Source organism: Sapajus apella, unplaced genomic scaffold (assembly GCF_009761245.1).
Source record: "Sapajus apella isolate SASKATOON/1434 unplaced genomic scaffold, GSC_monkey_1.0 scaffold70, whole genome shotgun sequence".
NCBI lineage: Eukaryota > Metazoa > Chordata > Mammalia > Primates > Cebidae > Sapajus > Sapajus apella.
Window position 1 is genome coordinate 1726629 of NW_022437010.1, and position 24795 is coordinate 1751423.

At 38.0% G+C, this 24795-nt stretch overlaps 1 protein-coding gene across 1 annotated transcript in view; it reads left to right on the plus strand.

Annotated features, from left to right (window-relative positions):
* Positions 1-24795, plus strand: part of OFCC1 (orofacial cleft 1 candidate 1) — a 206668-nt gene that overhangs the window by 9392 nt on the left and 172481 nt on the right. The window contains 1 exon segment of the mRNA XM_032249998.1: positions 24541-24627. Coding sequence (XP_032105889.1) covers positions 24541-24627 — 87 coding nt within the window.

Here is a 24795-nt window from a genome sequence, read left to right on the forward strand (position 1 = left end):
TTGTGAGTGGAATTATATTCCTGATTTGGCTTTCAGCTTGACTGTTGTTGGCAGATAGGAGTGTTAATGATTTTTGTACATTGATTTTGTATCCTGAGACTTTGCTGAAGTTGTTTTATTAGCTTAAGGAGCTTTTGGGCCGAGACCATGGAGTTTTCTAGATATAGGATCATGTCATCTGTAGACAGGGATAGTTTGACTTCCTTTCTTCTTATTTGGATATCCTTTATTTCTTTCTTTTGCCTGTTTGTTCTGGTGAGGACTTCCAAAACTATGTTGAATAGGAGTAGTGAGAGAAGGCATCCTTGTCTTGTTCTAGTTTTCAAAGGGAATGCTTCCAGCTTTTGCCCTCAATATGATGTTGGCTATAGGTTAGTTATAGATGGCTCTTATTATTTTGAAGTATATTCCTTCAATGCCTGGTTTATTAAGAGTTTTTAACATGAAGGAGTGTTGAATTTTACTAAAAGCTTTTTCTGCATCTACTGAGATGATTATGTGGTTTTTGTCTTTAGTTCTGTTTATATGATGAATCAAATGTATTGATTTGCATGTATTGAACCAACCTTGCATCCTAGTGATAAAGCCTACTTGTTGGTGTTGCATAAAGTTTTTGATGTGCTGTTGAATTCAATTTGCCAATATTTTGCTGAGGATTTTTACATTTATGTTTATTAAGAATATTGGTCTGAAGTTTTTTGGTGGTTGTTGTGCTTCTGCCAGATTTTGGTAGCAGGATGATGCTGGCCTCATAGAATGAGTTAGGGAGGATTCCTTCTTCCTTATTATTATTTTAAAAAAATAGCTTCAGTAGGAATGGTACCAGCTCTTCCTTGTGCTTCTGTTACAGCTCAGTTGTGAATCCATCTGGTTCTGGGCTTTTCTTGGTTAGTAGGCTATTTATTACTGATCGAATTTCAGAGCTCATTATTAGTCTGGTCAGGGATTTAATTTCTTCCTGGTTCAGTCTAGGGAGTCCAGAAATTTATTTCTTCTAGATTTTCTAGTTTATATGCATAGAGGTGTTCATAATGTTCTCTGATGGTTGTTTGTATTTCTGTGGGATCTGTAGTAATATCCTTCTTGCTGTTTCTGATTGTGTTTATTTGGATTTTATCTCTTTTATTCTTTATTAGTCTAGCTAGCATTCTAGCTATTTTATTAATGTTTTCAAAAAACCAGCTTCTGGATTCATTGATCTTTTGAATGGTTTCTTGTGTCTCAGTCTCCCTCAGTTCAGCTCTGATTTTGATTATTTCTTGTCTTCTTTCCATTTTATTACTTTGTAATCCCTAAGCTGTTGTTCTAAGCTGGATGGTCCAAGATGACTTGATATCACTTCCATGTTCCAGGAACTTGCAGGAAGAAAAAGTCCACATACATGTAGTTAGATATGCCATTTCTGTTTCTATGCCTTTTGCCATAGAGAGAGTTAGCTATGTCACTTCTGTTTCTATGCCTTTTGCTGCATGAGGCTGCAAGAGAGGCTGGGAAATGATGTTCTTGGCTGGGAGTCAAGTTTCAAGGTGAAGTTGGAAGGTTTCTATTATAAAAGAAGAGAATGTATATTGGGGTCAACTAGCAGGCCCTATCCAAGGCATATTTTATTATTATCCTCATCTTATAGGTGAGGGAATCAAGGTTATAGCTTGGCTAAGGTAAAGCACAAATGCATGGTATGATGAGAGATTTAAAGGAGGACTTGTTTGCCTCTGTGGTATATGCATTTTACTCTTCTGCTGTATGGCTCTCTCTTGGTTATAGGTGATGTCACCTGATAAAAGGACAGGGCATTGTGAAGGAATGTCAGCATGACATCCGGTGTGGTTGCATGATGTCATCAGAAATGGAACTCTAGAGCTTGACCAGACATGCAAGGTCAGCAAACCCATAGATTGGGAGAGAAGATGCAGGAAAGAAGATGAATGCACAGGAATGGGAAGAGAGGGTTAGAGCCCTGGGCATCCATCTAGCCTCTCAGTCAACTCTTGACTCTGAAAATAAACTGATATCATCAGTCCAGGGGCAGGCAAATTTTAGATCTTTGGTTCCCTTGACAGAAATTGTCTTCTTATTGAGCTGGAGTATTTCATGGTGAGATTCTGGAGGTAAAATGTGTCCTTTAGCCCAAAGGGAGGATGGAGCAGCCTTTCTTTACAAATTTGTATTTAGCAGAGGAATTCAGACTTCTTCAATAGGAATTTTTATTCTCTGGGGGTGGAAAAAGAAGAGACTAGGTAGCCTTGTGAAAATCTCAAATTTTTAAGTTTTTAGATTGATATTCAGTTCAGAAGTAGAGTACTCCTTGATGAGTTAGCTGTTTGAAACTTAATAAAATGAGGCACGGTGAATAATTACACTTGCAATACATCAGGTGTTGGAGAGAGAGAGAAAGGTGAGGTCATAAGAAGGATGTCATCTGTGCCTTAGGATGTAATTATATGTTACAGGGAAGCACTATCTAATAGAAAGTAAAGAGAGCCACATACTAATTTAAAATTTTCTCCCTTTAGGAAGCTAAAGCTGAGGCTGGAGGATCACTTGAAGCCAGGAGTTCAAGATTAGCCTGGGCAACAAAATGAGACCCTGTCTCTACAACAACAACAACAACAACAACAAAATTTGGGGTGGTGGCATGCACCTGTAATTCCAGCTACTCAGTAGGATGAGGTAGGAGGATTATTCAAGCCCAGAAGTTAGTGGCTGCAGTGAGCTATGATCATGTCACTGCACTCCAGCCTAAGCTACAGAGCAAGATCCTGTGTCTAAAATAAAAAGTGAAATAAAATAAAATTTCTGATAGCTACCATAGCCATTTTTTTTAAAAAGGTCAATTAATTCTAATAATGTATTTTATTTAAACCAAGATTTCTAAAATATTATCATTTCAACTTATATCCAATGTGAAAACAGAAATATTTTCCCTTTTTGTACAAAATCTTTGAAACACAGCGTGAATATTACACTGACAACAAACCTCAATGTGAGTTAGCCCCATTTCAAGTGCTCTGTTGGCCTACTATTACAGGTTTAGTCTATGTGTTTTAGGAAAGTCTAGGCATGAAGGTAATTATTTTCACAAGTGATTGTCAATCTGGTTTTGGAAGATGGGAGGAGCAAAATTTTTATAAGCCCAAAGCAGAGAGGAAGAGACCAAAGAGAAGGGACTTTGGATGAAAAATCCAGGAACGATTTATCATCCTTATAAATCCAGCCAGTTACTGACAGAGACAGGAGTTATACTCTCTCTATTCTGGAATATAGGCAACTTAAAAAAAAATTACTTGATACGTTTTTACCCTTCCCTGTTCCCTTTGAGGGGACTTCTGAAAAAATTCAGTTGCAAATGAGACATGCAATTTTATGATCTATGAACAAAGAAGAATATTTGAAATACATGCATGTAGAAACTACTAGGTATCATAGAACGCAGTGTTTCTTGTTAATAAAATTTTTAAAAGAACATTTGTATTAGCTGCCAATGTGGTTACTTGGAGAAAATAGAGTAGTTACATATTTTCCCCAAAGTAATATTACAATTAGCACAAATTATCATCTGGTAAATAAATTTCAATACATTTCTTCCTTTAAGATGTTTTTTAAAGAAATGCATTGTATGTAATGGCAAAATTCCAACACGACTTTATCCAAATTCCCTTAAGGAAATGAAAAATTGTTTGCCAAATAGCAATTTAAATTATGAAGGGTATGTCTGTGAGAGGGATTTTCTAGAACCAAATCTTTATAAAACAGATTTCACATTTATGATGGAATGAGTCCTTTAGTATGGTAGAAAAGTAATTAAAGTAAGGACACACTGATTTTCGGTAATAGCCAAGATAGACAACAACCAATTTCTGTGATTTTGAGATCATTTGTATACCCTCAAATCCCACCTGGAGACGCCAATGTTAAGGCATCCTCATCCTTAGATGCTTACTCATCTAAATGTTCTCCAGGGAAACTGACAATGTGCAGCAGAGCTGACACTATAAGTTGGTATCAGTCTTTTTTTTTGAGACTAGTGCCACTGCACTCTAGCCTGGGCAACAGAGCTAGCTAGACTCTGTTGCCCAGGCTAGAGTGCAGTGGCACTATCTCAGCTCACTGCAGCCTCCACCCCGTAGGTTCAAGTGATTCTCATGCCTCAGCCTCCCAAGTAGCTGGGACTACAGGTGTGCGCCACCACACCCGGCTAATTTTTGTATTTTCGGTAGAGATGAGGTTTCCCCGTGTTGGCCAGGCTGGTCTCAAACTCTTGGCCCCAGGCAGCTTGCTTTGGGGCCAAGAGTAACAGGCCTGAGTCACTGTGCCTGGCCAGTAACAGTCATTTTTGCAAGGTGCAAATGGAAAACCACAGAACAGAACTGAACTCTCAGCCCTTCCTTCTCGCTGTTGCAGCATTTCCTCCTGGCCTGCCCTGCCTTTGTCCCCCACCTCTGATGGAAGTCGGCCAGGCTCTGCTTCACACTTTTGTTTCAATTCCCACTGGTCTTGCATTTGTAAGCAGACAATTAGCACAAAAGCATAAACACCCCATGCTGTTCATTCCCAGAGAAATTTGCAAATATGTATTCTTTTTTAAATGAAAGCAAAGATTTATTAGAAGGATTTTTAAAAGTCATACAAGTTTCTAACACTTATTTTAGGTTTGGGGGTACCTGTGAAAGTTTGTTACATAGATAAACACATGTCACAGGAGTTTGTTGTATAGATTACTTCATCACCCAGGTATTAATGCATCATCCAGGTATTAAGCCCAGTATCCAATAGCTATTTTTTCTGCTCCTTTACCTCCTCCGTGCCTCCACCTTCAGATAGACAGCAGTGTCTGTTGTTTTCTTCTTTGGGTTTGAAAGTTTTTATCATTTGGCTCCTACTTATAAATGAGAACATGTAGTATTTAGTTTTCTGTTTCTGTGTTAGTTTGCTAAGGATAATAGCCTCCAGTTCCATCCATGTTCCATCAAAATGATCTCATTCTTTTTTATAACTGCATAGTATTCCATGGTGTATATAAACTACATTTTCTTTATCCAGTCTGTCATTGATTGGCATTTTGATTGATTCCATGGCTTTGCTATTGTGAATAGTGCTACATGAACATTCACGTGTATGTGTCTTTATGGTAGAATGATTTATATTCCTCAGTGTATATACCGAATAATGGGACTGCTGGGTCAAATGGCACTGCTTCTGTGTACAGTAGCTGAACTATTTTACACTCCCACCAACAATGCATAAGTGGTCCCTTTTCTCTGCATCTCATCAGCATGTGTTATTTTTTGATCTTTCAGTCATAGCCTTTTAACTGGTGTGAAATGGTATCTCATGGTGGTTTTGATTGGCATTTCTCTAATGATCAGTAATATTGAGCTTTTTTTCCTAAGCCAGTTGGCTGCATGCATGCCTTCTTTTCAGAAGTGTCTGCTCGTGTCCTTTGCTGGGTTGCATGTCCTCTGCTCCATCTTGCCCAGAACTGTTGCTTGTAGTGTGCACACTACTTCCCTGATTGCAGTGTCTCAGCTCATCCTCAGTGCCCCAGCTCATCCTCAGTGCCTACTGCCTGCTACATCCTGCCTGAAGGTGATTTGCTAGATGATAACAGCACATCCGGAATTATCGTAGTTGAAAAGAGATGAGTAGAGAAGCCAGAACTGCTTAGAATTTCACAGAGAGAGTTGGTTTTGTTTCCTAACCTAACAAAGCCTGAGGGCTGGGTGGGGAGAAAGGGCACCTTTAATATTCTGAATATATAAGGTGGTGGTACTAAAAAGAGAGTTAACACTTGAGTTCTATTTTTTATTTTTTATAGAAACAGAGTCTCGATATGTTGCCTAGGCTGGCCTCCAACTCCTGGCTAAATTCTAAATGGCAGTAAAATGTAATTTGGGACAGATGTGAGAAGGGGCTATAGGAAGTTTCTAGATAAGAAGAAAAAGAAATAATGACAGGCCTGAATAGTAGAACAGCTAAATTCATGGTGAGTTTTTTTTGTTTGTTTGGTTGGTTTTATTTTGGTTTTGAGATGGAGTGTCACTCTCGTCGCGCAGGCTGGAGTGCAGTGGTGCCATCTCGTCTCAGTGCAATGTCCACCTCCTGGGTTCAAGCAATTCTCCTGCCTCAGCCTCACAAGTAGCAGGGATTACAGGTACCCGCCATCACACCTGGCTAAGTTTTGTATTTTTAGTAGAGATGGCGTTTCACCATGTTGGCCAAGCTGGTCTTGAACTCCTGACCTTAGGCGATTCACCTGCCTCAGCCTCCGAAAGTGGTTGCATTACCGGCGTAAGCCACCATGCCCTGCCTCATGGTGAGTTTTTAAAATTGCACTTGGGAAGTTTTTCCCTTTTACTTTCTAACTTTTATTGAGGTTATTTCAAAACTAAGTGGAAAGGAAACCAATACGATTGTATGCATTATTGTTTAAGCCAGTCATAGCTATACTTACTAAAAAAAAGCAGAATTGAAACTATTGAGGAATACAGTCCTGCTTTTCCCTCTTTTCTCCTGGGAGTTGTGCATTACAGTTGTTTCTCTTTGGCTAGGCATCACACAGTGGCATCTTCCAAGGATTCAGACTGGCTGTTATGATGCTTGTGTGAACATGTGCCACTTAGAGCTCCTAAACAACAGAAACTATCTCTTACTAATTCAAACAGAAGGATTTCATGAGCTCTGAGATTCAATAGTGGGAATGGGCAAAAACCAAGATGCCTACAGGCACAGGAAGTTGGAAACATGGCAACTGTCCCATAGCAGGAGCAGTCTGGTTTTGATGCAGCTCTTAACACTGTGATGTGTAAATGCCAAGTGTTCTTTCCATTCTTGCTTCACTTATCTAAAATTCAAAGTCTTAGGGGAGAACATTTGATTGGCCATACATTAGCCACTTGCTTGCCTTATGGCTTTATCACAGGGTAGGAGAAGTAGGTTCTGTCAAGCCCTCCTTGGCTTCTGTAGTTGGAGAGAGGAATCTGGAGTTACTGGGCCATCAAGACTTTACACAATGAAACTGGGAAATTGTGATGCTATTAGGGAGAGGAAATGGATGCAAGATAGCAAAGACAAATAAGGCCCCCAGAATCAGATAAATGTCCTTATGATTGATAGGCCTTGGATTATTTACTGACTGCACCCTATTACTAATAATGCCACTACAACATCAATGAAAATAGAAGTAGTATATGCATGATTAGTTGGACTAAAGTAATTTATTCAACATTTTGATCAGGAGTTAGATATATAAAAGATCAAAAATGCTTTATGTGTCTCCATTTCTTCCTCCTCATTCATTGAAAAGCATATTTACTGAATATTTTCTATTTTTCAGACACTATGCCAGGTATGAGAAATATAAAAGTAAACAGAAAAGACACAAAGGATTTCTGTGTTTATGAAATATATTATGTCAGCAGAATTACATTGAGGGCAACTACAGGCATACCTTGGAGATATTGTGGGTCTAGTTCCAGACTACGGCAATAGCATGAATATCACAAAACAGTGAGTCACGTAAATGTATTGGTTTCTCAGTGCACATAAAAGTTATGTTTACACTCTAGTGTAGTCTATTAAGTGTGCAATAGCATTATTTTCAAAACTATGTACGTACCCTAATTAAAAAAATACGTTGCTGCTAAAAAATGCAACAATCCTTTGAGCCTTCAGTGAGTCATAATCTTTGTTGGTGGAATGTCTTGTCTAGATGTTGATGGCTGCTGACTGATCAGTGGTGGTTGCTGAAGGTGGGGGTGGCTGTGGAAGTTTCTTAAAATAATACAACAATGAAGTTTGTCACAGCAATTGACTCTTCCTTTCACAAAAGATTTCTCTGTCACATCCGATGCTATTGGATAGCCTTTCACCCACAGTAGAACCCGCCAAAATTAGAGTCAATCCTCTCAAACTCTGCTGCTGCTCTGTCAGGTAAGTTTATGGGATATTCTAAATCCTTTGTTATCTCTTTAAACAATGTTCTCGGCATCTTCACCTGGAGAAGATTCCATCTTAAGAAATCACTTTCTTTGCTCATTCATAAAAAGCAACTTCTTATCCATTCAGATTTTATCAGGAGATTGCAGCACTTCTGTCTATTTTCAGCTCCTCCTTCTAACTCTAATTCTCCTGCTATTTCTCCCACATCTGCAGTTATTTCCTCCACAGAAGTCTTGAACCCCTCAAAGTTACCCATGGGGGTCAGAATCAATTTCTTCCAAACTCCTGTTAATGTTGATATTCTTGACCTCCTCCCATGAATCACAAATGTTCTTAATGACAACTAGAATTGTGAATCCTTTCTAGAAGGTTTTTAATTTCCTTTGCCTCGATTCAACAGAGGAATTTCTACCTATGGGAGCTGTGCCTTTATGAAATGTATTTCTGAAATAATAAGATTTGAAAGTCAAAACTACTCCTTAATCCATGGGCTACAGAATGGATGTTGTGTTAGCAGACATGAAAACATTTATCTCCTTGTGCTTCTCCATCAGAGCTCTTGGGGACCAGGTGCACTGTCAATGAGAAGCAATATTTTGAAAAAAAAAATCTCTTTTTCTGAGCAGTAGGTCTCAACAGTGGGCTTAATATATTCAGTAAAACAAGCTGTTAACAGATGTGCTGTCAGCCAGGCTTTCTTGTTCCATTTATGGAGCACAGGCAGATGTAGCATAATTCCTAAGGGCCCCCGGGATTTTCAGAATGGCACATAGTATTGGCTTCATCTTAAGGTGATCAGCTGCATTACCCCCTAACAAGCAAGTCCAACTGTTCTTTGAAGCTTTGAAGACAGACATTGACTTCTCTCTATCTGTGAAAGTCCTAGATGGCATCTTCTTCCAACAGAAGGCTATTTCATCTACATGGAAAACCTGTGTTTCACATAGCCACCTTCATCAATGATCTTAGCTAGATCTGGATAACCTGCTGCAGATTCTGCATCAGCACTTGCTGCTTCACCTTGCACTTTTCTGTCATGGAAATGGCTTCTTTAAGCCTCATGAACCAGCCTCTGCTAGCTTCAATTTTTTCTTTTGCAGTTTTCTCAGCCTTGATAGAATTGAAGAAAGTTAGGGTCTTGCTCTGGATTAGGCTTTGGTTTAAGACAGTACTGTGGCTGATTTCATCTTCTATCCACACCACTAGAACTTTCTCCATATTAGCAAGGCCATTTTACTTTCATATAATTCGTGTGCTCACTGGAGTAGCACTTTTAATTTCTGTGAAGAGCTTTTCCTTTGCATTCACAATGTGGCTGTTGGGTCCAAGATGCCTAGCTTTCTGTCTGTCTCACCTTTCTGCATGCCTTCCACACTAATTTTAGTCATTTCTAGCTTTTGAATAAAGTGATAGATGTATGACTGTTCCTTTCACTCGAACATGTAGAGGCCACTGTAGGGAAATTAATTGGTTTAGTTTCAATATTGTTGTATTTCAGGTAATGGGGGGACTGAGTAGAGGGAGAAAGATAGGGGATAAAGAGAATAGCTGGTCAGTGGAGCAGTCAAAGCACACGCAACATTTATCTATTAAGCGTGCTGCCTTATATGGACATGGCTTACGGTGCCGCAAAACAATTACAATAGTATTGTCAACTATCAGTGATCAGAGATCACCAAAACAAACAATATAATGAAAAAGTTTGAAATATCGAATTACCAAAATGTGACACAGAGACACAAAGTAAGCATGTGCTGCTGGACCAATGGTGCCGACAGACTTGCTTGATGCATGGTTGCCAAAACCCTTCAATTTGTGAAAAATGTGCTATCTGCAAAGCACAATAAAGGGAAGAGCAATCAAATGAGATGTGCCTGTGTTTAGATTACAGTCGATCAGGCTGGGCACGGGCTCATGCCTGTAATCCCAGCACTTTGGGAGGCTGAGGTGATTGAATCACTGGAGGTCAGGAATTCAATACCAGCCAGGTCAACATGGCAAAATCCTGTCTGTACTAAAAATAAAAAAATTAGCCGGGCATGGTGGTGCATGCCTGTAATCCCAGCTACTTGGGAAGCTGAGGCAGGAGAATTGCTTGAACTCAGGAGGTGGAGGTTGCAGTTAGCTGAGATTGTGCCACTGTACGCCTCAAAAAAATATATAAAATATTACAGTTGATCAATTCAGACTTGCCTGGCATTCTCAAACACATAATATGTGCTCATATAAAATTTTTACTTATATTTCATAAATAGCATTTCTTTCATTTGATGAATATTTGTAGACATATGGCCAAAACAGAAGTGTGTGTGTGTGTGTGTGTGTGTGTGTGTGTGTGTAAATATACCATAATAGTATAATTGGGATTCCAGTTTAGTTAAATTAAGCTGTGTTCAGTTTAGGATTGAGCATGTCTGAGGATTTGTGGATTAAAGTGGCCTAAAATGAACACAGGCTTACAATGAAAAAACTGAGACAGAAATTTAGGTTTTCTGATACATTAATGATGTGGTCAGTATCTTAGCAGTTGGATCCCCGAAAATGCTCTTTTTTTAAAACTTAGTTCCCCTTCAATATTGAGTGAAATAAAAAAATACTTTTTGGCCATGAGAATAAGAAGCTGTACTGTATCAGTGAAATTTCATATTAAATTCAAGCTTCACTAAGCTGTCTTTTGCCACCATTCGACTAGTTCATTTGTTGCATTTTCATTTTAAGAAAGACTAAGATGCCTCCTGGGAAGAGACTAATTCTAAGGAAAGAGACAGTCAGGCACACGAGCTTGATCTCATGCCAATATCTCAGGGCCAGAGAGGAAAGGTAGTTTTGATTACAGTACAATGTTTGCCAGTTGTATTGTCCTGTGATCTAATCCTCAGGCGTTTATTCCTGGGAATTAATGGGAGGGGCTTGGAGTAAAAACTGAGATCTCCATCAGTTGTTGGGGGCCTCTATGTAACATGTGGTGACTAGGAGCTGGGAGATGACCTATACTGGACCCGTTCACTTGCCATTGCTGATGGAACATCGGATGGACAGAGGTGTGAGTGCAGGTTTGATCAGAACCAGGAAGATATTGGAGAGAATGTGGCATGGCCTGCAGTGGCTACCAGCAAGAATCAGTGTTAGAGGTGACAGTAGTCAATGGAGATGACCCCAGCAGCAGCTCTGATACTGACCAGAAGTGCTGTTCATGTGGCTTTGTGGAGTGGAGGTGCCACCAGTGGTTTTGTGATGGATGCAGAGACACTCATGGTCTGAAGAGCATCATGGTCAGCATACAATCCTTGACATCAGGCAGCAATGCTGAAGGCTGAGAGTAGGGAAGGTAAATGGCAGACATTCCAGAGATGCGGAAAGGGATGAGTTCTCAGCATATGTGACTGCAGGGCTTAGATCCTTCTGCAAGAGATGACGGGTAGTTAGAATAAAGGATAGGGATCTATGCTGGTTGTGCCTGAGGTAGAGAAATCCAGGGTTCGGGTAATAATTGTGACCCTAAATTTACCTTGAGACTGCTATGGCCATTAGACATACACATGTACAAAAATTTGTAATAAAAATAACATAAGCACTTGTGTTAAGTGCATAATTCAAATTGTCTGAGCAAATATGTGATGAGAATTGTTTTCCCAGTAGTGCCCGTAGCCTAGATTATTGTAGAAGTGATATTGTATTAAACTGTTTACATCGTTCTCATTTATAGCTGTTTTTCCCTTAAGATGGAAAACAAGAGCTAAATAAAATTTATAGACCATTTACAAAATATTTTTTTTTTTTTGCTTTGAGACATTTAAACAATTATTAAGAAAAAGAAAATATATAGGAAAATCACTTTCTGTAAGTTTATTGAGCTGACCTGGATTTGTGTCTTTAGAAACCATTGGGGTCCTAAGTGGATTGAATCTCTTTCATTGATTTGGAAGGCTAAAAATAAGTCCTTAGGAAAGCATCCTTTCTACTGAAATACAGAAATATTTTACATACATATTAGATATATAAAGTATTTGGCCAGTTTATCAAAATCAATTTGTTTCCTTTCCTGTCTCTTCTTTAAAAAAACAAAACAAAACAAAACAAAGCAAAAACCAACAACCACAAAAAATAAAAAAATGGAGCAGCAAAGTTCCAGGACAATGTCTGTCCAGTTGGAGAAGGAGCATTTAAATAAAACGTTGGAGTTTTAGAAATGTTAGCAGATAAGAAAAAATTATTTTTTTTTCCTCAGAGAACTGCCTACCCCTAGGTAATCAGACAGATTTGCCCAGGAAATTAGCAAAATACCTATATGTGCTGTCCTTTTCTGTTTAATACTGAAATTGATGCACACGACACTTAACTAATTCTTAAATGTAGTTATTTTTATATTGTCGCTTCAAATCCACTTTAATGAAACCTCCAATGAATGTTGCAAACAACGTTTTATAACATCTGCCATACATCATTGAGGAAATAATCTTGGTAAGAATTATTTTAACATCCAGAGAGATTACTATTTCAGTTTGTTGATGACAGATGGATTCATACATTTAAACCACTGGGTTTATATGTCAGTGAAATTTATATACCTTTAAAATAAAAATGTGAGCACAAGAATCTATATGATAGTAAAAAGGATGCTTAAGAATCTTAGAATCATAGAAATGGTAAAACTAGAGATCATAAAGGTGATATTTTAGCGATCCAATGACAGCTTAATATAAACATGGCTACGTAGTAAAAAAAAAAACTGGGAAAGACTTCAGTTTTCTAAAATATTAGTGATGTAGTCAGTGTCTAAGCAGTTGGTCAGGTTACTGAATTGTACCTACCTCTGCTTAACTATTATGTAAAAATTTCAAAAGAACTTTTTCTTTTGCTACCAGAATGTGAAGTTTCCTAATATCAATTAAATTCCATATAAATGTCAAACTTCATTTGGCCATCATTTTAGCTGGTATTCAATAGTTGCACTTTTATTTTTACTTTATTTTATTTTTTTGAGACAGAGTCTTGTCGCCAGGCTGGAATGCTGTGACACAATCTCCACTCACTGCAACCTCTATCTCCCAGGTTCAAGCCATTCTCCTGCCCCAGCCTCCCAGGTAGCTGGAACTACAGGCATGCACCATGATGCCTGGCTAATTGTTTTACTTTTAGTAGAGATGGAGTTTTGCCATGTTGGCCAGGCTGATCTCAAACTCCTGACCTCAGGTGATCCATCCTCCTCAGCCTCCCAAAGTGAATAGTTGCTCTTTTAGCATAAGAAAAATTTTACTAGAAAAAATTTTTGTGACTTTAGTATTAAAATACTTTTGGCATATGTTTTCTATGCTTAGTATTTTATGCTTTTAGCATGATTTAATTAGTCCTTAATTTCCAAATAATTTTCTTTGGAAAATTAAACTTTTTGTTTACAGTCAAAAACAATTTAACAAGAAATAAGCTTTCTTGGACCTTCTGCAAGTTGCTTTAATAAATTAAATCAAGTCAAAAAAATTAACAAGAAGGAGGGGTGCCAAGATGGCTAAGAAAAGCCAGCACCGGAATGCAGCTCCCAGCAAATGAGATGCAGAGCGCTAGAGGACCTTGCGATTCCAAACGAGGTGCTGGGTTCGTTTCTGTGGAACTGATAGGGCACTGAAAATAGGCCCCGGGAAGGAGCCACAGGGCAAAAGCTGCCCAGGGGGGAAAATCAAGATGGTGTGGGGGGTCCATCCCCACCTGAAACCTGCAGCCAGCCTGGAGCGTCAGGAGACTTAACCGCCTCAGTGCTCTGATTCAGATTCTGTGCTTACTTCATCCCTACTGCAACCCACGGTCCACCAGAGCCCTGCCAGACGGTGGGGCGCCATGGGTAGTCAATGCAAATCTGAGCAGCCTATCATCCAAATTGAAAGAGCTAGAGGAGCAAGATCAAAAAAACTCAAAAGCAAGCAGAAGACAAGAAATAACTAAGATCAGAGCAGAACTGAAAGGGATAGAGACACAAAAAACCCTTCAAAAAATCAATAAATCCAGGAGCTGGTTTTTTGAAAAGATAAAAAAATAGACCACTAGCTAGACTAACAAAAAAGGAAAGAGAGAAGAGTTGAATAGATGCAATAAAAAACGATAAAGGGGAGATCATCACTGATTCCTCGGAAATACAAACTACTATCAGAGATTACTACAAACAACTCTATGCACATAAACCAGTAAATCTGGAAGAAATGGATAAATTCCTGGACACTTGCACACTCCCAAGACTAAGCCAAGTAGAAGTTGAAACTCTGAATAGACAAATAACAAGGTCTGAGGTCGAGGTACCAATTAATAGCCTACCGACCAAAAAAAGTCCAGGTCCAGATGGATTCACAGCTGAATTCTACCAGACATACAAAGAGGAGCTGGTACCATTCCTGTTGAAACGATTCCAAACAATACAAAAAGAGGGAATCCTCCCTAACTCTTTCAATGAGACCAGCATCATCCTGATACTAAAACCTGGCAGAGACACAACTAAAAAAGAAAACTTCAGGCCAATATCCATGATGAACATTGATGCAAAAATCTTCAGTAAAATACTGGCAAACCAAATCCAACAGCACATCAAAAAGCTTATCAACCACGATCAAGTAGGCTTCATCCCAGGGATACAAGGCTGGTTCAACAAACGCAAGACTGTAAACGTAATTCACCACATAGATAGAACCAAAGACAAAAATCACATGATTTTCTCAATAGATGCAGAGAAGGCCTTTGACAAAATTCAACAGCCATTTATGCTAAAAACTCTCAATAAACTAGGTATCGATGGAATGTATCTCAAAACAATAAAAGTTATTTATGACAAAGCCACAGCCAATATCATACTGAATGGGCAAAAATTAGAAGCATTCTCCTTAAAAACCGGCACTAGATAAGGATGCGCTCTGTCACCACTCCTATTCAATATAGTATTGAAAGTTCTAGCCAGAGCAATTAGGCAAGAAAAAGAAATAAAGGGCATTCAATTAGGAAAAGAAGAAGTCAAATTGTCCCTAATTGCAGATGACATGATTGTACATTTAGAAGACCCCATCATCTCAGCCCAAAACCTCCTTAAGCTGAGAAGCAACTTTGGCAAAGTCTCAGGATACAAAATCAATGTGCAGAAATCACAAGCATTTCTATACACCAATAACAAACAAACAGAGAGCCAAATCATAAGGAGACTCCCATTTACAATTACTACAAAGAGAATAAAACACCTAGGAGTACAACTAACAAAGGAGGTAAAGGAGCTCTTAAAGGAGAACTACAAACCACTGATCAAGGAAATAAGAGAGGACACAAACAGATCAAAAAACATTCCATGCTCATGGTTAGGAAGAATCAATATTGTGAAAATGCCCATACTGCCCAAAGTAATTTATAGATTCAATGCTATCCCCATCAAGCTACCATTGACCTTCACAGAACTGGAAAAAACCACTTTAAACTTTATATGGAACCAAAAGAGAGCCTGTATAGCCAAGACAATCCTAAGCAAAAAGAACAAAGCTGGAGGCATCATGCTACCTGACTTTAAACTATGCTACAAGGCTATAGTAATCAAAATAGCATGGTACTGGTATCAAAACAGAGATATAGACCAATGGAACAGAACAGAGGTCTCGGAAGCAATGTCACACATCTACAACCATCTGATCTTTGATAAACTGGACAAAAACAAGCAATGGGGAAAGGATTCCCTGTTTAATAAATGGTGTTGGGAAAACTGGCTAGCCATATGCATGAAGCTGAAACTGGACCCCTTCCTTACACTTTATGCAAAAATTAACTCCGGATGGATTAAAGGTTTAAACATAAGAACTAACACCGTGAAAACTGGAGAAGAAAACCTAGGCAACACCATTCAGGACATAGACATAGGCAAGGACTTCATGACTAAAACACCAAAAGCACTGGCAACCAAAGCCAAAATAGACAAATGGGACCTAATACAACTTAAGACCTTCTGCACAGCAAAAGAAACAATCATTAGAGTAAGCCGTAACCAACAGAATGGGAAAAAATTGTCGCAATCTACCCATCAGACAAAGGGCTAATATTCAGAATCTCCAAAGAACTAAAGCAGATTTACAAGAAAAAACCAAACAAACCCATTCAAAAGTGGGCAAAGGGTATGAACAGACACTTTTCAAAAGAAGACAAATATGCGGCCAACAAACATATGAAAAAATGCTCGTCATCATTGGTCATTAGAGAAATGCAAATCAAAACCACATTGAGATACCATCTCATGACAGTTAGAATGGCAATCATTAAAAAATCTGGAGACAACAGATGCTGGAGAGGATGTGGAGAAATAGGAACACTTTTACACTGTTGGTGGGAGTGTAAATTAGTTCAAACATTATGGAAGACAGTGTGGCAATTCCTCAAGGATCTAGAAATAGAAATTTCATTTGACCCAGCAATCCCATTACTGGGTATATACCCAAAGGATTATAAATCATTCAATCATAAAGGCACATGCACACATATGTTCATTGCAGCACTGTTTACAATAGCAAAGGCCTGGAACCAACCCAAATGCCCATCGATGATAGACTGAACAAAAAAATGTGGCACATATACACCATGGAATACTCTGCAGCCATAAAAAAGGATGAGTTCTTGTCCTTTGTAGAGACATGGATGAACCTAGAAACCATCATTCTCAGCAAACTGACAGAAGAACAGAAAACCAAACACAGCATGTTTTCACTCCTAGGTAGGTGATGAACAATGAGAACACTTGGGTACAGGGAAGGGAACAACACTCACAGGGCTAGGTTGCGGGGGAAGGGGAGGGGAGGGATAGCAGTAGGGGCGGGGAGGATGGGGAGGGATAACACCAGGAAAAATGCCTGAGGGAGCTCAGAGAGCAGAGGATACTGGGAATGAGAGGTGAAGGGACCAGACTATGCAGAATTTATGGGCCAAATTAAGAAGTTTGCAACCAGGCACAGTGGCTTACACCTGTAATCCCAGCACTTTGGGAGGGTGTGGTCGGCGGATCACCTGAGGTCAGGAATTTGAGACCAGCCTGGCCAACATGGTGAAATGCTGTCTCTACTAAAAATACAAAAATTAGCCAGATGTGGTGGCAGGTGCCTATAATCCCAGCTACTCAGGAGGCTGAGACAGGAGAATCACTTGAACTCAAGAGGTGGAGGTTGCAGTGAGTTGTGATCTCACCATTGCACTCCAGCCTGGGTGACAAGAGTGAAATTCCATCTTAAAAAAAAATGGTGGCTTCTTAATATTAAATAAAAGAGAAGTAAAATGTGAAAAGAAAAATTAACAAGAAGATAAGCTTTCCTAAGCTTTTGTCAGAGTAAGTGGCCAAAAACCCTATTAAAAACAAACAAACAAACAAAAGCATGGGAAGTCCTGAATATTTTGCTTCATGAGATAGAGTCTTTTTAAACTACAAGATGTTTTAGAAACAGGATTATTTTGTTTAAACTAAACCCAATAATCTATTATGTTGATTGTTCTGTATTGAAGTATGTTTCAGTGTGATGAAAGACATTATTACCTGAATGAGCCTTTAAATACAATACATACATATAAGTAATCTTAGATCCATGAGGAACACGAATTGTTAAATGAAGAAAGGCAAAATTGGAAAGATTGGAGGGGCAATTGATGTCTAAGATCAGGTACTTCATAATTTGAATGGCAACTTTCCAAACTACACATTAACTTATTCACATGGAAGGTAATGTTGTCAAGCTTCAGTCTAGCAGGAAAGAATACCTACTTTGATATGCCTTTTGGGGAACTTTTAAATATGAAAAACAACAATATAATACTTAACCTTTGAATTACCGCAATTACTTACGTACTGAAAGCATCTTCCTGTTTAGAAGTTAAGGACACGCTTCAGCTCCTTGAGGATTCTAGGTCCAGTGAGCACATGATGCATGAATGTCTTGGGCTACTGAGGGATAAAGCCCTGAAGCAGTTAGCCACTCCACAGCACTCCAGTGGTTTGCAAGTTAAAGTGCCTCATAATTTACCGAGAGGGAGGGCCTTAGGGGAAGAAAGAATATGGCTCAATTAATTAGAACTCGTTAGCAAGCTTCAACTGTTATTCTATTTAGATTTTCAAATCACCAATATGTCAAATACCTACAAGATTTGTGAAGGAAGTAAGAACAAGCAGTTGAGAAAGCTGATTTGTCCAACGTGGTACCAGTTCTTGAATATTCTGTTAGGCAGCTGACCAATTTTTATAGATTAGGCCTTCTATAAAGACGAAGAAGAAGGCTGGGCACAGTGACTCATACTCATAATCCCAGCACTTTGGGGGGCTGAGGCGATGGGATCACTTGAGTCCAGGAGTTTGAGACAAGCCTGGGCAACATGGCAAGATTCCCACCCCCTACAAAGAATAAAAACGTTAACTGGGCATGGTGGTGCATGACTGTAGTCTCAGCTACTAAAGGGCTGAGGTGAGGGTATTGCTTGAACCCAGGAATTTGAGGCTCGAGGCTGCAGTGAGCTGTGATGGTGCTACTGCATTCAAACCTGGGTAACGGACTGTGACTCTGTCTCAAAAATTAAAAAAAAATTAAAAAAAGAAAATTGGTATAATTTTTTTTTCTATCTTAGAAATAGAAAATTTAAGTCAGAGATAGAAATTTGTTGTTACTAACGTGCCTTTCAGTTTGCGTTTCTGAGTAAGATTAATAATCTTGATGACCACCTATAGGTTCCTATGAAAGTCTAATATTAATTAATTATTGACTGTTATCTGGAGCTTTTTCTTTTAAAATGTATGAGAGGTTTCTATGTTGCCCAGGCTGGCCTTGAACCCATAGCTTTGCCTTCTCATGTGGCAGGACAACTGGCCTGAGCCACTGTGGCTCCCCCTGGAGCTTTATAATAGGTTTTGGTTTGTTACTTATCATTATATCTTCTAAGTGGCTATGGTTGGTTTTTAGAAAAGTTAATGATTCTTTATGATTATATGGTTGTTTACCAAGATATTATTCAAATAACATCTCTGTTCTGAAAGATTTTGAGTTAAATCCCTTATTTTGATGGCATGAAATTATATTGTCTTCACATAATGTGTATGCAACACAGAATTTTTTCCATAACTTTAGCACATGTTTTCCTTATTTTTGCCCAGTTATGCTTTGGCCAAGATTTCTAGGAGAATGTTAGATAATCAGATTCATGATGGACACCCAGATCATAGTCTGCATTTTTGTCATTGGCTTTTTATTTGTTTGGTTGTTTTGTGTTGTTGTTGTGTTTTGATATTTAGTACAATGAAGACTTAGTTTAAGATAACTTTTTTTGGTTGTTGTTGTTTTGTTTTGATATTTAAGAGTAAGTTATCTTAAATTTTTTTGAGACTGGATAAAATGTGTACATACAAAATGTGGTACATACACACCATGGAATACTGTGCAGCCACCAAAAGGAATGGGATCATGTCTTTTGCAGGGACATGGACGAAACTGGAAGCCATCATCCTCAGCAAACTAACACAGGAACGGATAACCAAACACCACGTGTTCTCACTCATAAATGGGAGTTGAACAATAAGAACTTATGGACACAGGGAGAGGAACATCACACACTGGGGTCTGTCAAGGGCGGGGTGCTAGGAGGGGGAGCATCAGGACAAATAGCTAATAAATGCAGTGCTTAAAACCTAAATGACTAGTTGACAGGGGCAGCAAACCACCATGGCACACATATATCTATGTAACAAACCTGCATGTTCTGCACATGTATTCCAGAACTTAAAAAAAAAAGATAGCGATTTTTTGGTTGTTTATTGTTTTTGTTATTTTGTTTTGACATTTAGTACGATGAAGACTTAGTTTAACTATTTTTATCATTAAGAAATATTCTTGTATTTTAAGTTGTCTTTTATTTGAAAACCATTTGCAAATCAACTTTATAAAAATAGTATTTGGAATTTAGTATGGTACAGTGGGTTCGGGTTTCACATTGTTCCTAGTCCCCTATATTCTAGTGTAGTCCCCTGATTTCTACATTTTTAAAAATATTTTTGTGGACTTCCTGGCCCCTTGGACATTTAAGCTAGAGATACTTGTATTGGATTTTAAAGTGGAAATATATGAAGTTTTCTCAAATTTATATATAAAGTTCGTAGAAACAAATTTAATTTTATTTTTCCAGGCGTTATGCCTTTAAAAAGCATACTGTTCAAGAGAATGCCCTCTGTAGTAAAATTTTGGTGCATGGTTGTAATAATAAAATATACATTGTTTAGTTATTTCGTTTATGGTATATTGTAGAAAACACAGTGATCGGTGAGGAAAAGCTGAGCTGAAGCAGGTGATTTACAGGAAAAGAACAAGAATGGTGCCCAAAAACAAAAAAACAAAAAAACAAAAAAAACAAAAAAACTGAGAAACACACAGATACATTAGGTTTTTCTTCCTCTCTAGCTAATGTAGCTGATTTGAAAGGAAGTGATTGCTTCGTTGAGTCAAGACACTTTCATGATTGTTACTAAGCTTCCTCTGGTGGGCAATCTCATTCTCACTCTTATAGCCCCCAGGGAACTGCATGGGTGCACACTAGAGGGTTTTCTGACCAAAGTTCATGTACAGTGTAATTTAAGTAAAAGCCCTGATTATGTTCTGTGCTGCTCTGAGTTAAATGATAGGAAAACCTGATATGTGTGGAAGAGCAGAAGGCAAGTGCGTGTGTTTTTCTCTCCTAGTTCAAAAAAAGATAGCATAAGAAATGAATTAACTAATGCAATTCTATACATTAAGCAGCTGATACTAGGAAGTTGGAAGCAAAAATAGAGTATCAAGAATATTGACAAGACCAATTTACTGGTTTATTGGTTTATATATCACATCTGATTGCTTCAACATAGAACCATACTTAAACATATATATGTGTACACACACACACATATGATTGGCATATATTCATCTGAATATTACAAGGAGTTAATATCAGCCATATTAAAATCTATTGTATTTGTATTGCTAAATGCCCTACTTTGAATTTCTCAGTGGGTCTGTTCATTTTCCTGTGAGATGATTTTAGATATATCCAAAAGCATTCTCTGAATGATTAGGACACTTTAGGAATTGATTCTATTAGCAATCTACCTTCTGGTAGTATACACCATATCCTTAATACCATCCCACTTTATTAAATCCTGACACCACTCAATGAAAGACAGCCAAAGGGCTACTGTTATGATGGAGTCCATTGTTTCTAAATTTATAACAGGTTCCATGTGTTTACTCTCCTAAATTCTACCTGCTGTGTTTAAATTACTGGTTTGTTAAAACAAGGAATAGGAATAGAAAGGAATAATCATTTTAATACTTGAGGGTGTGTTTTATTTGATTCATAGACTGATTTATGTTATAGCAAGCAACTGGAAGAATAAAAACTTATAAAAATAATAACCAATACATTATAGCTTTACTTTCTCAGTTGTCTTGAAAGCATAGTGGCTTAAACCTGAGTGGCATCCTTTGTTTGAAATAAAGGTAGAGGCAAGAGATGCAGCCCCCACCCCATCCTGGGGTCGGACCATCCTTACCTGGCACTATTTTTTCTCACTACTTTTCACTATCTAATAAATTATGAAATATACATATTTATTGTGCTTGTTCTTCAACTCACAGAATGTAAGCTCTGTGAGGAGAGAGATTTTTAAGTATTTCATTTTACTGCTATAGTCCTATAGTAATCACTCAGTAAGTATTGGTTGAGTAAATGAATTATTATAAAACATCAGAATGTGACACTGCATAAGAATTTGAGCAAAAACATTAGTTAATGTTGATTCTGGGCCTAGTGAAGAAGTTTGGGTTCCCTTATTCACTTTATTAAATTGTAACTTTAGGAGGTTGAGAAAAATTGAGAAACATCTACCAACAAATTGTGCTTCCCATGACTTCATGCCCTTGAGTCTTTTCTCCTTTGCCCAGATGGCTCCTTCTGTCAAAAACTTCTTTCTTTGTATTTCTGACTGGCTAATTCCTAATTACCTTTCCAAAAACTTATTTCCAGTAGTCATTCTTCTACGAAGTCTTCTTTGACACCCCCAATATGGTATAGATGCTTCTCTGATATTCTCAACCACAACTCCATTCTTTAAATCATATCGGATTATATATGTTTAGCTTCCTTCTTCTCCCCTGCTCTAAAGGCAGGGGTTATAGTTTTTATTGCTGTTGTTGTGTTTGTTTTAAAAATTCAGATAGTGCTCAGTTCCCAGAAGGTACTCGATTAAAAAGAAAAGTGGGGTGGGTAGGTGGTGATGATACGGAGGAGAGATGGGAGGGGGAATAGGAAAAAATAGGAATAAAAGGTGATAATTTCTTGCTTGTTTTAATCAAGAGAGAATATCTAGCCAATGAAAGAATTAAGGTATTACAATAGATTTCCAAGAGGCATTTATTTAAGGAATTCAGATCATATTTTAAGCCAGGTAATATTCTAGGCGCTGAGGGTGCTGAAGTGAGCTAAGAGATAATGTCTTTGCATTCATAGAGGTTATATTTTAGTGGGGAAGACAGACAATAGTTGAGTATAATACTGTTTGTAAAACAATGCTTAACAGAATGTAAAATTAATATAAAATGTGTATAAATTATAAAAATACATGAATTCCAGATATGTATTACAGTACAGAACTTGGGGATGTTTAAAGGATTTCAGAACTAAGTGTCAAAGCTGTCTCTTTGCTCAAGAGACCTCAGAATTCTTTCCTCGTAAAATGCTGTACATGGGATCCCAGAATGGGAAACACAAAATGAATCCCTCGAGGAGTGGCATTTGTAACTTAACACGTGTACATCAGCCCACGTGAAATGCAGAGGGAACACTTTGTATAGACCTTACAGGGCCCTGGTTCCAGTTGCTTGTGGAGGCATCGAGCCCTGAAGGGAGACGGGGTCTGGAAGGCTCCCAGCCCGCAGGCCTCCTTCATGTGCAGCTGGGCGAGACCCCAACGTCTTCACTGACAACAGAGACGCAAATGGTTTTGAGAATCTAAAAACGAAATGCACCACTCCAGACTTTTGGTTAAAGATGACTTAACCTTTTTCACTCTCCACGGTCTTAATTATCTTGGTAATATTTACTAGTCAGTTATAGAAGACAAATAATTTGTGTTTTGTATTGGGTTGGAGAAGCTTCCAGACTATGGGTACCTGTAGTTGACTGATAGTATAAGGACTATGATACCATGCTTGTACCAATATAGGTGGATTATTTTACGAGCATGTGGAAGGGCATAGAGTATCACAGTGATTTGTGGTAGAAGAAAAATATAAAAAAATTACAGTGAATGAGGAAGAATGCTATTATTGCAGTATATAAGACTTTGATTACATATTGCCAAGATTCATATCAGCCTAGAAGTTGTTGACAGATAAAGTAACAAAAATGAAACTCATTTATTCTTTCCTTATTGAGACCTCAAGGTAAAGCAGATTTTCAGTTTTTGTACTTACTGCATTGATAGAACAGAGACTGACACAAAAATGTGTCAGCCCAGAAATAGAAATTAAACCTAGGTTCACATCAAAATTTCATTTAGCCTTGGAAAAGGAGCTGCTGTTTGAATTACTTTTGATCCTAAAATAAATATACTAAAGAATACTGCAGTATATCTGGTATGGATTAACCCTTCCCTGTGAGCCATACTTTCAAAGTTGTTGTTTTCATTCTATAAGGCTTTATTTTTGCAGTGTTTGAGGCAACTTGAATTATCGTCAGAGTAGGGTACATTTTGCTGAATGCAAATTAGTAGCAACAGACATATACATTTCAGTCTGCAGGAAGTATGAAACTAGATTTGGAAAATTAATAGCAGACCTTTTTCTCTATTACAAAGTTATACCTTATGCTACAGTTTGGTCATGAAGATAAGGACAGAGTAAGTGGAAGACGTGATGTGAGAAATTTTGCTTAGTGATGTTGAGATTGTTGATGTGTGTGGAATAAATTTCTGGCTAAATCATTTGTACCTTCCCTTCATGTTACTGAAGTTGACATAAGAAAGATCTATAAGCAAGCCTCTCTCTTTTCTCTTCCTTCCTTCCTAGTTTTCTCCCTTCTTCTCTCCCTTTCTTTCTTTCTCTCTCTTTCTCTCTCTCTCTTTCTTTTCACCCAACTAGCAACATGTACATTCTGCTGTAGTTCTTCATAATTAAGATAGTACTAAATTGCCTGTGGAATTCTGGACACAACAACATGATACACTTAGTGAAACATCAGTTAGTAAATATAATCATCAGTGAGCTCTACACATCATTATAATTTACGTCCATTTCATGAGTGTATCCTAAAAATAGTTTGGCTTAAGTTTTTTTTTTATTATTATTCTAAAGTCTATGTTTGGTAATTTTCTCATTAACTTTTAGCAACAGAAAGATAGCATGAACTTGTTTCTTGAGTTACCTTTTCTGACCTTTTGCAAGATGATAATTATAAAAAAGGGAGGCCTGGAAGACTTGTAAAAAAATTAAGCTTATAAAAGAGCTAAAATGGTCCTTCTTTGCCGGTGTCGATTTCAAAATTAACATTTTGGTTCATGTGCTTCTAATAATCACTGACCCTTACCTCGTGTACTTTCCACAGGAAATGAATATGGCAGAAATTACTTTGACCCACTGATGGATGAGGAAATAAACCCAAGGCAGTGTGCGATGGAGGTCAGCAGAGAAGGTGAGCTGGAATTAAGTATGTAATTTTTATGTCAGAATATTCTTTTCCATTCATGAAAATGAGGTGACAAAGATCACACATGCAGTTCCATTTAGATTTTGCAGCTTACAATTTAAATGGTAAGTTTTAACCACTAACAACATGATGGGCAGTGAAGGTAATTTTTCA